The following is a 16,453-nucleotide window of genomic DNA, read 5'->3' on the forward strand; positions in this document are numbered from 1 at the left end:
CCTATGGGCTATGGGCCGGCCTATCCCAATTGTATTTGCTCGTCATTTTACGCATTGTGGGAAGGCATTTTTGTGATTTAACTTATTCATTATGTAATTACCAAAATGTCCTGATAGCGTTTTATCCTTTATTGTTTATGCCCATTGAGGCATTGAAGTTGGTCAAATCTTACGAAACTAGTCCACTTGGCATCTCTTGGCTGCGTCGCTGGCTTCCATCATGGGTCCCACTTGGCATCTAGTAATCGTATCATTGACTTCTATTTTTTCTTTAAATCGTATCATGGATTTAGTTTGAAAACATTAACACAATTAAACATTTTATTTTATTGTTTGGCCTGATTAGTTTGTAATGCAATTTCATTTATACTGATATAAAAGTATAAGAGTGCAAATGAGTTGAATGCAAATTGAGATTTATTTTCATTTTAAATTAAAAAAATTAAAATATGGATATTCTTAATACCCAAAATTTAAATTATGGTGAATTTCATTCAATCAAAAAAACTTTTTTTTTTTATAATTTTTGGTTCTGATATTTTGTCAAACAGATACATCAAATCATATATTAACATTTAAAAATCAGTATTTTTGAACTGTCCTTGATCCGGATAATCAGATCATTTGATTCATAAATCATTGGCCAATAACCATTGATTTAGTCAATGATCCGTTGACTTAGATGGTTGAACTATTAATCCGTTTACTTGAACAACGATTTTGACCATTTTTTATTTTTTAAGTTAGAACAGACTGCCCATTCAAACTGAAATGACTCAAACCACTGACCCCAAAACCAATGGCCAAAATAGATCCGGTTCTGGATCAGACCTGGTTTGAAATCCTTAAATTCAACCAAATGTTAATAATTGGTGACTCTAGAAAACAATTGAATCGTATAATACAGATCAATACATTGCGATATTTTCAACATTTTTGAATTTTATCCTGTTTGTTCCTTTGCAGTGTAAATAAAGGCTTGAAGCAAAATGAAATAAAACCCCAGGAAAAAGCTAACCAGAACCTACATTATTTTGATTTGTACTCTTTATGTATTTATTTGCAAAGAAACCGAGAAGAAAAAAAAAGCAATCCAAAGCAAGGAGGAATGATCCCCAACCCATTCAGAATGTACAGTATTATCAGGTTTGGCTTCTTGGGCCATTCTATTCACTACATGGTTCAGATCCCTATAGCATACAGGATTCAAAACTGTTCCGCAACATACAAATTTGCATTCACCAGCTTCCAAATTCCAAACAACTGAGAGCTTCTACAGCTACTGGCATTGAATTCGTCTCCTAAACAGCTTAGCTAGATATTCTGCTTCCAGGAGTCCAACCAGCTTTGTTTCTAAAGCTCCCCACTGGAAAGTTACCCCCTCCTGCTGCAAAAAGCTGTAAATTAAAGCTTTACAGTTTCTATAAACATTCTTAACTAACCAAACTAGTACCAGGTGGGTCATGGGTGGTGGTTGTAGAAGCAGCTTAATCCAAAGCTGGCCCACCATGTTCTCATGTTGGGGTTGTGTAGCAGATTTTAAACTACTCCCTGTTTGCAGTGAAAGAATTCCTCCTTGCATAACCAAGGCAATATTGCAATGTGAAATGTATATTGGTTCATTCTCTGTCCTCCTCCATGAAATACCACACAATATACTGAGCTGGTCCCCCTTGGAGCACAGTGGGCCCAAACAACAGTTGGGCCTAACCATGGTTTGGGGACCAGCTTTGCGTTTCCCCATGATGTACTTGAATCGACCTGATTTTTATATGGGCTAATGTTTTGTTGTGACCCATTTAGTGGTAGATATTGATCCCATGAAGATGAGATGCATGGCAAGTTGTAGTATAGAACATTAGAACCACCTATTAATTTAAAATGTGACGAGTGGAATTTATTCATAGGATTAGAACCCATAAAAGTACTTTTTTTTTATGAGTAGCCCATAAAAGTACTTCGTAGTCATGAGTGACTACCATCTCTATGTATTATTTCAACTCTTTTTGTTTTACTGTATAAAGGGTGGAAAAATTTTCAATTAGTAAAATTATAGTTAATGCTTCTGCCCTTTAAAGGCCAAACTTTGTTTTCAGCCCCTTTTACATGACAAACAAACACTACCTAACTGCCCGAGGAAAAGGGTTTTCTTACTTAGTTTTCAGCCCCTTTTACATGAAAAACAAACACTACTTAACTGCCCGAGGAAAAGGGTTTTCTTACTTAGTTTTCAGTCCCTTTTACATGAAAAACAAACATTACCTAACTGCCCGAGGAAAAGGGTTTTCTCAAGTATTACAGAGTCAAATTAAAAAAGCTGTCCAAACAATCCTACTCATTTGTAAAAGCACTTAGAGAAGGGCTTATATTGGGTATATAATAAAAAGTTTTTGGCTGAAATTTTCCCTAAAGGATAGGCTCCTTTTAGAATACCAATATTGCCACGTGGAAAATGGTTGGGTTGCCCATTTAATCATCTGGGGTAATAACCATCCATCAGTGGACCCTGATCCATTGGATAAGGGACATGTCCGGCCCTTAGAGGACCATAATCCTCTAAATCTGGGGACACTTGGCGAGTATTAGGTGACCAAACCCTCTTCTACGGTGACCACTCATGTGGGTCCCAGTCTACCGGTCCGTACTAAAGCTCCATTTTAATTTCCCAATTCATTTGTAGTTATGTTTTTCTAACGGGAACACTATGGACCAAAATTAGAGGGGGTCCACGAACGGGCCCACATGTGCACCGGCCCAATCCATGCACTTGGACTGCACTAGAAAGAAAATAAAGAAAAATCCAATAGACTAAAGACCCACCAATCAATTTCTTGGCGAAAAGCGACCAGATGGGACGATCGCAGCCGTCCAACCAATCAAACTCTTTATGGGTGGTGGAAGTTGTGGAAGAAATATCGATGGAGACAAGTGGGTTGAGGAAATAATGTAGCCTAGCTACCTGACGATCACTGATGTGGCCCGGTGCAAGGGGAACTTTTCTTTTCTTCTTCTTCTTCTTTTTTTTTTTTTTTTCTTTTTCAATTTATGGGCCAGAAGGTCACCATAGCCGGGCCCACAACATGGTGGTTCCCCCTCCCTTTCATGCATACATGTAATGCCTGAAATTTGCATGCATGAGAGGTCCCTCGGCAGAGATATTTTTGACAAAAGATTGACCAGATCAAATGACCCGAACCGTCTGTTATCAATCACATACTTCCGAGTGGTCACTGCAATTTGGGCTGAAAATATGTCCAACCCGTGCCGGGACTGATCCAACCCGCAATTTTTGGACTTGGGTCTTTGAATATTTATCTGTTGAGTTGGATTCAGGCACAACCCTTTCAATAACTATTATATACATCAATATATACATTTATGTTAAATCTAAGTATAAAATGATTGACCAATCCGATTCTGACTTAGGCCCAAATCCGATTTGCGTGCATGTAGGCTGAGCCCAGGTTAAACCAATTGGGCTTGACCTCCGGTTCGATAAATCAAACACAACCTTATAGTTATGTGTAATGTCTTTGTGAGAGAAATTACTGAAACCCTCAACTTGGTTTCTTATGTTTGGTGAAGTTGTGAGACCGAGAAATTTATAAAAAAAAAAGTTAAATATTTAAAATATATAAAGGAAAAGGTGCTCTTTTTTTTTATAATAAAAAAGGATATTATAAAACTAATCAATTTACATAAATATAGTTCTGGGGACCAATACAATAAAACATTGGGGTTTTAATAGTTTGAGGGGTTTATAAGCATCTTTCTAATGTTTATAAAATGTAAAATAAAAAAAAAATAATCATATCCTTGTTATTAATTTTAAATGTATCTTGTTGTTAAAAAAATCTTTTTTATCTGATTTTTAATTTTAAATGTATCAATTGAAACTTGAAAGGGATTGGAGGTTAATTTATCTTTTGATGCCCTGAGAAAGATGACGTGGGAGAGCTTAAACAAAGCAACCTAAGAAATTAAGATAACTACAATCTAATTAAAAAAATTCGAAATATAGTTTATAAAAGCATAGAATGACAGAGACAGGGCCCATAAAAGCTGAAGTGTGTCGGTTGTTAAATGCCCAATGAAATAAAAATAAGCTTGCATACGACATGTACATTTATAAATTTAATATAATAAAGAGGTCATTTGGCAAGTTTTTTGGAAGATTTTTTGATACTCATTGAGTTTTTGCATTAAGATCTGAACGGTTTGAAGCCCATTTAGTTATTTTTATGTGCAAAGATGAATAGGAAAAAAATACAAAATCTTCATTTGAAACTTCCCAAAAATTTTCTATTTTAAATATCTTTTTAATATATTGACTTTTAATAGCTAAATCCACCATGGACCAAATGAGAAAAGACTGAATGACGGTCTGTCGAGTTTTTAAATAGCTGACAAATTACACGGAAAGATGCACCCAAACGGAGCCTAATTTACTGCACACACGTACGCACAATACAAGAAGAGAAAATATGACATGGAAAGCTAAGGCAAGTTGTGAATTATCATCTTTAATTCGCATTATAAGAAGAAAGAATTTAATAAAAAAAATCGTCAATCTCTACCTTTCTTCAATCTTGCCACTAATGGGGTGTTATGTATTATAGATATTATGTGGATATGATGTTTTAGGGGTGTGGCATGTTTTGAAATTATCATTGGATGGTTTTTAAATGTAAAATATGGTAATTTTGACAATATCTTTTATATCAATCCGCACCATGGTAAAATGGATGTATATATATATATATATATGATGTGGGGTGACCCAACCCAGCCCATACGAGGTTGGGAGGCCTAGTCTACGAGGTCAGCAGCGACCTCTCTGAGTCCTCGAAGCCTTCGGCCAGTTTTCGGAGTCTAGGGGCAAAATTACTTTGTTGTCATAGCCATTCCGAGCACCAACAATTGGTGCCGTCTGTGGGAACGACACTGATACGTTCCCCAAAAGAACTATATCAAGTTAACAAGTCCCCAAACTCTGACCAATCAACATGGTACGAAGAACAGGAAATACACAAAATCTTGTCACCAATGAACAATTCCAGGCCATGCTTGATAGCCTGGAATATTTGACACAACGAGTCGAGTAGAACTTCCCCCAGGCATGAGGTCGCCCCCAAGGTGACCACCCCGCCGGGGAGTCCACACAACCGGGCCGGCATGGGTCCACCACCCAATCGGCCCCCAGCCTCGGTCACGCATAGTGGGCCGAGCCTTCAGAGTCTGGCAGTAGTCGCCCGGTCGACCGGCGCTCCAGCACTTTCAGACCTCCCAGTTAAAGGGAGGACAATTCCAGACCCCCCAGCCAGGGGGGAGGGGACTCCAGACCTCCTAGAAAAAGGGAGGAAGAACCAGAACAGTCAGAGGGCAGCTACCAGCCCTCCGAGCAGCATCACCGACGCTGGAGGACCGACCCAGGGGATGAAGGTGGGCGCCGTGATCGCCCTAGCGCCCACTCCAGGGTCAAGGGACAGTGCCGAGCCTCTTCCCCTCACATCTTGGACCTCCGAGATGTCCTTAACGACCGCCGTGCAAGGCGCGAAGCACACGACCTCAACTCTGAGCACATTGGCGTTCGCATCGAACATCATTGCATCCGTGAAGACTAGGATGGCACCCAGGCCAAGCCCGACCCCATGTTCGCCGAACTCCGAGCCGAGCTCGATGCTGTCAAAGTCGAGCTCTAACAAGTCAAGGAGGGCCGAACGGACACCTTGGTCGGACAAAGCTCCTGCCAAGGGAGAATGGATGCCTTCTCCCCTGATATCATCGCCGAGCCTCTGCCCCCAAACTTCAAAGCTCCCACCTTAGAGATGTACGATGGAAGCATTGACCCGGACATCCACCTGGAGAGCTTTAGGGCACTCATGATCCTTTATGGGTACTCTTACGCCTTGACGTGTCGGACTTTCTAGGCAACCTCTAAGGGAGCCGCTCGACGGTGGTTCTCAAGCCTCCCACCTCGGTCCATCAACTCATGGGAGCAATTTTCTAGCATGTTCCTCTCGTGCTTCATCAGCAGCCGGCGCCCTCAGAAGAGTGTTATCTCGCTGATGACTGTTAAGCAGAAGCGAGGGGAAAGCTTGCGGTCATACATCGACCGCTTCAAGAAAGAAGAACTTGAGGTCTGCGACCTCGACCCCCTGGTCTCCATGCATGCTGCTATCAACGGGCTCCTCCCCAGCTTTGCCCTCAAATGCTCCGTGGCCAAAAGACAATTGAAGACGAAGCTAGAGTTCCTAGAAAGGGCCTAGAAGTATATTGCATTCGAAGAGGCCTCAGCTACAGACACCCATGAGAGGGGCGCGAAGCACCGGGATGGAGCCGCCGAGAAGAAGAGAAAAAACGGGGACCAGAGCCACAACAACAACAACAAAAATCCTTCGACGTCGGCCTTGGCTTACAATCAATATACGCCACTCAACTCCGCCCGCACACAGATTTTGATGCAAATCGGGCATGAGAAATTCATGAAGTGGCCTGAAAAGTTGAAGAATAACCCCCACCGGGGGTATCCCAAAAAATACTACAAGTTTCACCAAGGTACAGGCCACGACACTAAGAACTGCTACAATCTCAAAAACGAGATAGAGTCCCTCATTCGTTGGGGCCACCTCAGGTAGTACGTCAGAGGCGAGGCTAGTAACTCGTTCTCTCAGCAACAGCAGCAGCAGCACCAGGAAGCAGTAGGCGTCATCGACGTCATAGTGGGAGGCACAACCTTGGGTGGTGCCTCGGCTTCGGCTCGTAAAGCCTACACCAGGCAATTGAACATCCAGGGGCTGGCCCCCAAGAAGTTGAAACAAGAACCCCTCTCCTTCATGGATGAGGACCTGATGGGGGTAGCAGTCCCCCATGACGACGCATTGGTGGTTTTGGTCGTCATTGCGAACTTCGTAGTCAAGAGGATCCTTTTTGACAGTGGCTCCTCTGCCAACATCCTCTTCTACGAAGCTTTTGAGAAGATGAAAATAACTCTGGAGCACCTTAAACCAGTAGATGCCCCATTAGTCGGCTTCTCCGGTAGCATCGTCAAACCAGAGGGCAAGATCTCCCTACCGGTCACGATAGGGATGGAGCCCCAACAGGTGACGAGGATGATAGAGTTCCTATTCATGAAGATCGGCTCACCCTACAATGCCATCATGGGACGACCGACCCTTCATGCACTCCGGGCAGCTATGAACTCCTACCACCTCACCCTGAAGTTCCCCACCGAGAACGGCGTCGGAGTTGTTTGTAGAGGCCAGTATGCCACCCGCCAGTGCTATGTGGCAGCACTGAAGGGCAAGAGCAAAGAAACCCTGCCACTAGAGGGCCTCGACCTCAGGGAGGAGCCAGCGAGACGAGGCCAACCGACCGAGGACCTCGTCTCGGTCCCCCTGGATGAGGACGAGCCCGACAAGACCATCCGCGTCAGTATGCAACTTGATTGGCTTCCTAATACACATGATTGTCGACAAACTCTTCATTTACATGATTCTTCAATTCCAGACACTCCTTTATGATTTTCCACAGATTCTAGGGGGGTCAACAAGCCACTTAAGAAAGGAGATCACGAGCAAGGAGTCACCTTTGATGATGATAGAGTGATTAGAGAAGTTTGCTACTAGATTGTGGGCATTCCAAACGGTCCATCCTTCTGCCAAGTTAGTGGTCGAAGAGCCTAAGTGGTAGGCCTTGTAATCTACCACCTCTTCCATAAAATTTCTAGCTATGACTGCATCTAAGCATACCACGTTGTTTAGCCGGGACACATTGAAATTTATTTTGACAGTACCAACTTTTGGAGCTTACCACACAACGTACTTCCACAATTTGGGGATTCAACCCCAGTAGCTTTCATACTGGTTTCATAGTATTCCCAGTAGGATGAGAGAGCTCTATCAATCACCATTTGAATAGGAGTTGACACATTATTAAAAGATTTTTTGTTTCTATTTTTCCGGATATATCATAATAATAATGCACACTTTTTTCTCTCATTGTTTCCTCCATTCAAATTCTTCTTACCAATTGCGTTTTCCATCTAAAACGGGTCCAATTGCATCCCATATTTGATTAATAGCTATACATTTTTTAAAATATAATCTACAACTTCGTTTTCTCCACAAAAATTGCGTTTTCCATCTACATTGAGACCTCTTTTCTAAAGGAGCATTTTTGTTGGGAATCTTTAATTTAGAAGAAGATAAAAGAAAACTTTTAGTTTTGGGGGGCATTTTACATTCCAAACAGTCGAACTCCACTTGGAGTTCAACTCTTTATAAAGAAACATGCTGCATTTCAATTTATATGCTTTACCTAATTGAATAAAATATGAAATGGGATTCAGGAAGAGGGCCTTGGAATTTAGATTCACCTTGTTCCTACTGTAATTGGGGCTGTAAATGGGATTCGTTGATCTGAATTTAAATTTGGTCCCGTTAAGGATGATATTGATCCGTATATAATCGGATCCACCTCTATCCAATCAAATAAAATCAAAACTGAAATTTATATTGGGTTCAATTTATATTGTGCAAACCCCATAGGGAAAAACTTTAATTAATCAACTGTATTATAAAAGCGGTAATCAATCAGTAGTATTTATCAAAATTGACTTCGGGGATTAATTGATCAAAAGCCTTTTAATATCATGTCTTTCCTGCAGCATAGATTTTTTTTTTACACCGCACCAAATCTAGGGGTGTCAATGGACCGGTTTTGGGTTGGACTCTGTCCAAATCAAAATGCATTTGGACAGATTGGATGAACCAATATGACATATTGGATTGGACCTGATCTGTCTATAATGAATTTATATTGGATTGAGTCAATATCTAGTCCATTGACAAAAGATAAGAACATTAGTGTTAATGAAACAGATTTGAGTTGAAACCAATCTAAGTTAACAGGAATTTGAACAGATTGAACAGTCTCTGGACCAATCCAAAATATTCATTGGACTGGATTGAACCATGTCCATTTGTAATGGACTCACATTGGACTGGACTGAATTGAACCAAATCCAGTCCAATTGACACCCCTAACCAAACCCAGGTTTTTTGGTCAGGCGGTTGAGCCCATCTAAGTTGCATCCCATCTACACGTAGAGTTGGCAATGTTGGAGCCTGAAGCGGGCAACCCTCGGTTGTGTAGCCCTATGATTAAAAGAATGTTCATAATATTCATTTTTAATATATTTTGCTTATGATAATAATATAAACTATAAAAACAATTTTTAATTCATTTTATTAATTGAGATATGTATTATGCAATTATTTTGATGCTAGGAGTATAGAACCAATGCAACAAAAAAAACTTACATTCACATACTTCATCTACCACACATGTACTCATCTTCGTATTAGAACCAAAGCAAAAAAAAAAAAAGCAGATAGCGTAAATAAATTATTTATGGAGTATAGGATCTTACAATATCAAATAGCGCAAGATCCTCTTGAAAAAGTTTAAGAGCCGAGCCTCGTCACCGCTGAGGGGAAAGAAATCAAAACCACGAGTACCATTAATAAGTTTTTATTTCCAACTAAATTGAAATTCTCATTCAAATTTACCCCAACGAAGACTATCAGTATGAGAAACTTATAAAGAAAATATAGATTGAACTTCTACGTACTAGGAGTGTAGAGCAGTAGCTGTTCTCGCCCTAAGATGAAAAGAAAAGCAAGATTAGGGTTTTATAATTTATAGAGAAAGACATGGGGGTCGATGAACTTACCTTTCTCGACTTCTCTGTTAATTTCATAGCTCTCAATGTGTCGATTGAATATAAATCCGACCTCAATCATTCAGAATCTTGATCAATGAAGAAAACTTTTCATATCATTGTTGTTGTGTGGGAGAGAAAGTGGAGAAGTGGAGTTGTGTAGGAGAGAAAGTAGAGAAGAGGAGTCATATTGCTCGTAGAAATCGCGTGACTCCATTATTTTAGAAATGGAGGGAAAGCATTGAACCGGTTTTGATTCACTGAATCGGCTAGTTCAATGCAAATACCGCCGGTTTAGTTTACTGAACCGCCACCCTGTTTTAACCATTTCCTCGGTTTAATTCAATGGTGGCAGTTATGATAAAACCGCCACCATTGATGCATCAAGGCTGGTGTTTCTTATGACTGCCGTCTTACAACCGCCAGCTTAGCCGATTTTTCTTTGTAGTGATTCTAGGATCTAGCTAATGTATCTCAGTTTGTCTAGCAAGTCGGTGACCAACACCCCTTAACAATATTAACCAGAATGACTAAAACCCAAATCTCTCAAAATAAAGACCAGATGAAAACTTGACTCATATTACAGTAGGGACAAAAAAAAGATTAAATGAACCTTTACCAATCCAGTCGTCATTAAAATGGCTGTAGTTCTCTCAAAACATGTGGGTTTATAAGATCTTGGTCTCATTGGATAGACATGTCAATAGCCAGCTTAATGACACCAAAAACAAACAAGATGAACAAGTTTGCCTCTCAGAAGATGGGCTAAAAGAAAAGTTGAAAGAGAAGAAAAATCTTTATATCGTATTCTATATAGAGTCCCTAGAAAGATAATATGGTGGATCTTAGAAAAGAAAGGAGTTTCATATAGAATAATCTTCAAGGGCTGCTGTACTTTGGACTGTATGGTAAGAAAGAAATACAAGAATCTTTCAGCAAGAGAAAAGACACTTGGAAGCTCTTATGGGCTGCATTCTAACAAGGGTGAACACTGGGTCAAATCTTTCAACCTATTCTCTTCCTACATTGTTGATGATTTAAAAAGAAATTGGAGAGAAGTAGATTCATCATCTACAAGGAACGAAAAAATTATCAAACCCTGGACTCCACCCTTGGAAAGGTTTATTAAACTTAATTTTGACAGGAGTGGCCTCGGTAACCTAGGCCCTTCAGGCATTGAGGGGTGTTAGGAATAAATAAGGGACTATAATAGCTATCTTGGTCTAGGCTATTCTATTAGAGCCAAACTGCTTGCCATCCTAGGCGGGGCTCAAATAGCAAGAGTTAAATCTGGAAAGGCTGATTGTTGAAGGGGATTCTCAATTGGTGATTAGTTAGCGAAAGGAAAAGAAGGTAGCTCGGGTCTTCGATTGGACCTCCGTTCATGGTGCCAGGACTGTTAATGGAATCTCTCACCGGAAGCTGCAGAGCAAAAAGATATCTACGGCTTTTAATATAGAGTGGCGGTGAAGAGAAATAAGAGACGTCAAAACTCAAAAGTGACTAAACTGTGACTAGAAAACAAGAATGATGAATCAAAAGTTGGAGGTTGCACTCCCTCCGACAAGGTAACATGTGAGTTTGTTCCTTATCTTATCACCGTTCATGTGGATGACGTGGAATTAAGTCGTGCTTCACAAAAATAACTAAGCACCATTTACATGATGACGCGGGATCCTGTCCACAAGAGTTCTATTCACGTCTACTCACAATATACTATCCCTGTGAATTGGGAATCTCCCCCTGCTGCGCTGCATAATACTATATAGGAAGATAGATAATCTCCATGTGTGCTTGCGATGTTATGTGGGCAAACGTGAACAGGGTTCTCGTGGGTAAGAGATCCGGATTCTTACATGATACCCCCTCTATCGCTTTAATGCATCTTTAAGTAGGAATTATTTGTGTAATATCCATTTGTGAGTGATTCGTTATTTGTAAGAATTGTTTGTGTAATATCTGTTTGCGAATGATTCGTTATTCAAGTAGGAATTGCTTTAATGCATCTTCATGTAGTATCTTACATGATACCCCCTCTATCGTTTTAATGCATCTTCAAGTAGGAATTGTTTGTGTAATATTCCCTCTATGACTTTTGTTTTGTAAAAAAAATTGTCTCTGACTCATTTTTTGGGTAGAAAACTGTCTATGACACTGTATATAATCTCTGTCTTTTCTGAAAAAAAAAAAATTTGTCGCTCTTCTTTTGACAGAAAATGGCCTATGAGAGTATGACCATGACATGACTCTAACTCTGTGATTGTTGTTCATTCATTGTATTGCATTAATAGCTTATAGCTTGCTTGAATTCTTGAACTTAATGTTGATTGGTCATTGATCATTGCTGAGTACTTGAAAACTTGATTATTTCAGATTTTTGTTGTTATTTGACATATTAATAGGATTCTTGTTAATCATTTAATTTAATTTGAAGTCTGGGAAATTGACTTTTAATTATACCCTTCAATTTTTTCATTTATTTTTGATTTTTCAAAAAACTGTGTGCCTTGGCTCAAAATTAAAGGCACAAGCCTCAAACACTACACTATACAAAAAATCCTTGCCCACCCCAGATTTAGCTACATCATCAGCCACAGAATTAAACTCTCAAGGGATCCACATGAAATTACCAACCATCTGACACAGAATTTTCTAAAAAAAATCAAGTTAACAAGATTTAGTATCTGAGAATTAACATATATCATACACATTATCTTCATTAATGGCCGTTATGACATTTTAGCAACCACAAGATTTTAGAGTGAATATCTCCTTCAGAGGAAAATGGCAAAAAAATAATTGATTTGTATTTGGGAACACCTCATGGATCAGAAGGGAATCATAGATAGGTTTTTACCCAAAGAGAGAAAAGACTAAAGAGTAAATAGAGGTATTATATTCCCCCCATTCAAACATAACAATTACAATGGTGAATAATAAGCATAACTCCACCAAATAGTCATGATCACTCCTTTTTATTCTATGCGGGATGACTGAAATAAAACGTACTTGTCATCTGTCAACTCTGGTTTTAATTGAAACTGTTACTGATGGGGAAAAAAACTAAATTTACGTTTTCAAGATCTTGAATTAGGACACTGCCATATTAATTTCTCATCTTTGTACACCTCAACCACTACAAGCCAATATAATGCTACAGATCATCTGGTTACAAATAGGGTTTAGTCCCATGGAAAATATGCAAAAAAATAAAAATGAAGATATATTGATTATGGTGATTAAAGGAAGTTACCTGCCCTCTACCAACCCTCAAAGCATCTACTCTCGCCTGAATTAGATTTTGTGCTTGATATGTTGTGACAACATTACCACCAATGACGTCCAACAACTCAGGATAAGTCCTCTTTACATATTTGATCATCTCTATCTGGTAAATCGAGTTCCCCTGCGAACTATCTAGCACCAGCCTTAACCAGATGCTCCAACCGTTCCTTATCCTGTTCCCCCGTCCCAATAGTGGCTCCGGCCATGAACTTCCCATCAGCCACCAATGAAGGAAGCCCTAATTTTGGAAATCTATGAATCCTCTCCACATCCGCCACTTATCAATTATAGAAATGGAGGTGATGGGACCTCCGAGAATGGCATCAAAAAACATTTTAATTTGATAGTGATTCCAAGACCTAAGGCACTGGATAAACCAGTCCGAGTAAGACTCGGATACGAGGGGAAAGGGGTTAAGCACCCCTCTCCCACGTCTAATAGGTGGGGCCCACATGGTATCTCCAACAAACAAGCATAAACCACTATGGTAATAAGAAACAAGCCAGTACAAAAGGGAGACTGCTGTATCAATTCTCATTATTTTCCATTTATATATTTTTTTATTGTTTGTTTCACCTTTATTTATTTATTTGTCTTTTATTTTTCTTATAAAACCCTATCTGTAAAATTCTTTTGGAATCACTTTTACTATTATTTTATTTATTTATTTTTCATCTTTTGTGTTTTTTTATATTTCTGATCTATCAAATTAAGCATCCCATACCAGTGATCCAAACTCGCCATTACAGATTTCTAACCTCCTATTTTATTCTTTTTTTATATTTTATATTATCATATATATATTGGTTTATTTTGCTTGTTGTAACCAAAGAGTTACTACTAACAGTCCTCCGACCTCGGCATCATTGATGCCGAATAACTAAAACAACTTGGTACCTTTCATTTTAAGAGGAAAAACCCTACCACCCATTCGATTAAATAAGACAGGTAAGAGATTAACGCATTCCATTCTAAGTTCCTCAATTCTTTTATTCCAACATAGTCAATCGTTAGATGTAAAACAACGGAAAACTCAACAAGTGGTGATCCTCCTTCAGAACATATCAATAACAGAACCTTCCAAATTATTAACAGACAATCCCCTTTCAAAACGGATCACTACGATGGTCAAATTTTTAAAACCGGAGATAAAAAAAACTAATAACACAATGACGAAACGGGATTAACATTGAGGATTCGACAGAGGCTAGTTCGGAGACTATTTCGCCACCAGCTCCAGTAACCTCCTCAGATTCGATTAAACCATCACAACATACAGGAAAATGAAATGAGATAACAGAGAAAAAAAATAAAATAAAAGAACATGAAACACGACGCTAAGAGAGGTTAATTACCTGCTGAAATCAAGTTGAGATTCTAAATCGGTAATCCAATCATTCGAGTAAGTGCAAATAAACTATTTTTTATTTTTTTAGAATTAAAAAAAATGACCAAATCCTCTTGAAACCAATTCCTCAACAGTTAGTTTACTAGCCCGATTTGAAAAGTACTTAAAATAGAGGAGGTTGACGGGAAGGAAAAAGTGTCTTTATCAAAAGTATATAATTAACTTTAACTTCTGTAGCAAGGGTGGTATTGACCACTTGAGTAAACACTTTCTCTTCCATGACAAACAAGAAAAAGACATCGACTTTAAACATTTGTTACATGCTGAAAATAAATTAAAAGACAAAGAAGGGCATGGCACTACTACACCTAATGAAGTAGATGATTGAAGTCAAAGAGATGGAGTAGTTTTTTTCAATTTTCTTTAAATTATTTGTTATTTTTTCAACAATGTAATTTTTTATTTTCAATTTGTAATTTTTTTATATTTTAAATGAAATAAATTTTCTATTTTTTCCAATACGTTGTGCATTTTGTATTTTGGTAAGTCTTTTTTCATTTTTTTTTTATTTTTTCGATTTGTTTCCAAAAGAAAATTAAGTATTTTAGTTTTGCTTAGAAAAAAAATCAAAATGTCAACAAAAAAAACAGTTTGAGCCTTTTTAACCTAACGTAAGCCCACCCTGCAACCTGCTCGGCCCAAACCTGCAACATGGCACAGGTCATATGGGCTCAAGCCATGGATTATGCTAGGTCAACCCCTCAAAATACTTTAGGGGAAGGAGGCACAGCCTGAGATGACCCATGAGCCAACACAGCACGGCCGTGTGGGAATGCCACTCCACCGGGAATGGAAATGGGATTCCCATTCTACCCAATCAAATAATTGGAATCCATTCTGATTCCAATTTTAGATCCTATTCCTACAGACCAAATGGACCTCAAGATATATCAATTTAGGCTATGCTTCGTTCTAAGGAAAGGAAAAGTTAGGGAAACTTGTACAAGCCCTAAGGTGTGGGCTCGCCTTAAAAGGTGTGAACATAATGTATGAGTGTGAGATCCACTTCAAAAAGTTTCCGGTAATCCACGGTGAATGCATGGACTTTTTTATTTCTTTAAAACCATTGCAACATTTTCAAACCACCGTTGACTCAAACAGTCAGACCGTTTGGCCCAAGAACCATCCAGGCAACCGGTTCCATTTTACCCAAACCCAAAATCTGGTAAAAAACTATTGAAAAAACCAACAAACCATTGACCTGGGCGGTTGAACCATCGACCCGTTCAACAGTTTTTGACCAATTTTTTATTTTTTTAATTATTTTTAATTATTTTTACTTTTTCTGTCAGAATGAGCCATCTGTTCGAACCGGATGGTTGGACCATCAACCCAGAAACCAGTGGCCAGAACGATTCCGTTTCCGGGTCGTTTTTTAAAATGTTGAATCATTGAAATCAAAACCATAGCGGGTTAAAGTTTCGTGGGAATGGCACCTAAGATATAGATCACAGAGGCATATTCCAGTATTCCACAACCACAGATTTGGTTTCAAACATTTTCTCATCAGCTCAGTTTCTAAAGGTTCATGTTGCTTTTTGCTTCCAGCTTTTTCCAACCCACAGACGCAATTATCATATACAAGAGATAGACCCATGAACTGATCTTAAGTTGCAAGCATTCAATTCACTAACCATGATGAAAAAAGGAGTAATATTATAGTCCAGTCCATATTCTTTGAATGTACCAGTCAATAAGTTCGCCTATAATTTATGTTCTTTCTCCAGCATAGCACAACAAAAACTTGGGCCTAACAACAAAACCAGAGAACCAATCCAGTAATTAATTGTACTTCAGCTTATATATAACCTCTTAATACAACGAGCAAACAGGCTTCTCCAGTCATCCTAGAACAAAATTACTCTGATTCTGCTATTTTGAACATCTGGATCAAATAAGATAGAAATGAAGAAGATGATTTCCAAAGAATAAGCATACATGACTGGGACCTTTGGATTCTCAGAATGCTTTCTTTACATAGGAGACCAAATCATGCACTCCCCCTTCAACTTGTGCTGCTCCTGTACGAACCTATG

The 16,453-nt window shown here is 38.9% G+C and overlaps 1 protein-coding gene and 1 long non-coding RNA gene across 3 annotated transcripts in view; both read right to left on the reverse strand.

The window, feature by feature from the left end:
- Positions 1 to 914: 914 nt before the first annotated feature.
- On the reverse strand, positions 915 to 11,201 carry LOC104613006 (uncharacterized). Its single transcript, XR_737864.3, has 4 exons — positions 9,737 to 11,201; positions 9,635 to 9,664; positions 9,434 to 9,490; positions 915 to 1,387 (listed from the first exon to the last, which is right to left on the reverse strand). It is a non-coding gene; the product is annotated as an uncharacterized LOC104613006 (long non-coding RNA).
- Positions 11,202 to 16,018: 4,817 nt separating this feature from the next.
- Positions 16,019 to 16,453, reverse strand: part of LOC104613005 (inosine-5'-monophosphate dehydrogenase 2-like) — a 28,909-nt gene continuing 28,474 nt past the window's right edge. For both annotated transcript variants that reach the window (XR_016082996.1, XM_010280683.3), the window contains one exon: positions 16,019 to 16,448. Coding sequence is in view for 1 of the 2 variants with exons in the window: in XM_010280683.3 (XP_010278985.2) it covers positions 16,377 to 16,448 (72 nt within the window). In the remaining variant the exon portion in view is untranslated. The remainder of the gene's footprint in view (positions 16,449 to 16,453) is intronic.

Source organism: Nelumbo nucifera, chromosome 2 (assembly GCF_055504915.1).
Source record: "Nelumbo nucifera cultivar China Antique chromosome 2, China Antique-T2T, whole genome shotgun sequence".
Lineage (NCBI taxonomy): Eukaryota > Viridiplantae > Streptophyta > Magnoliopsida > Proteales > Nelumbonaceae > Nelumbo > Nelumbo nucifera.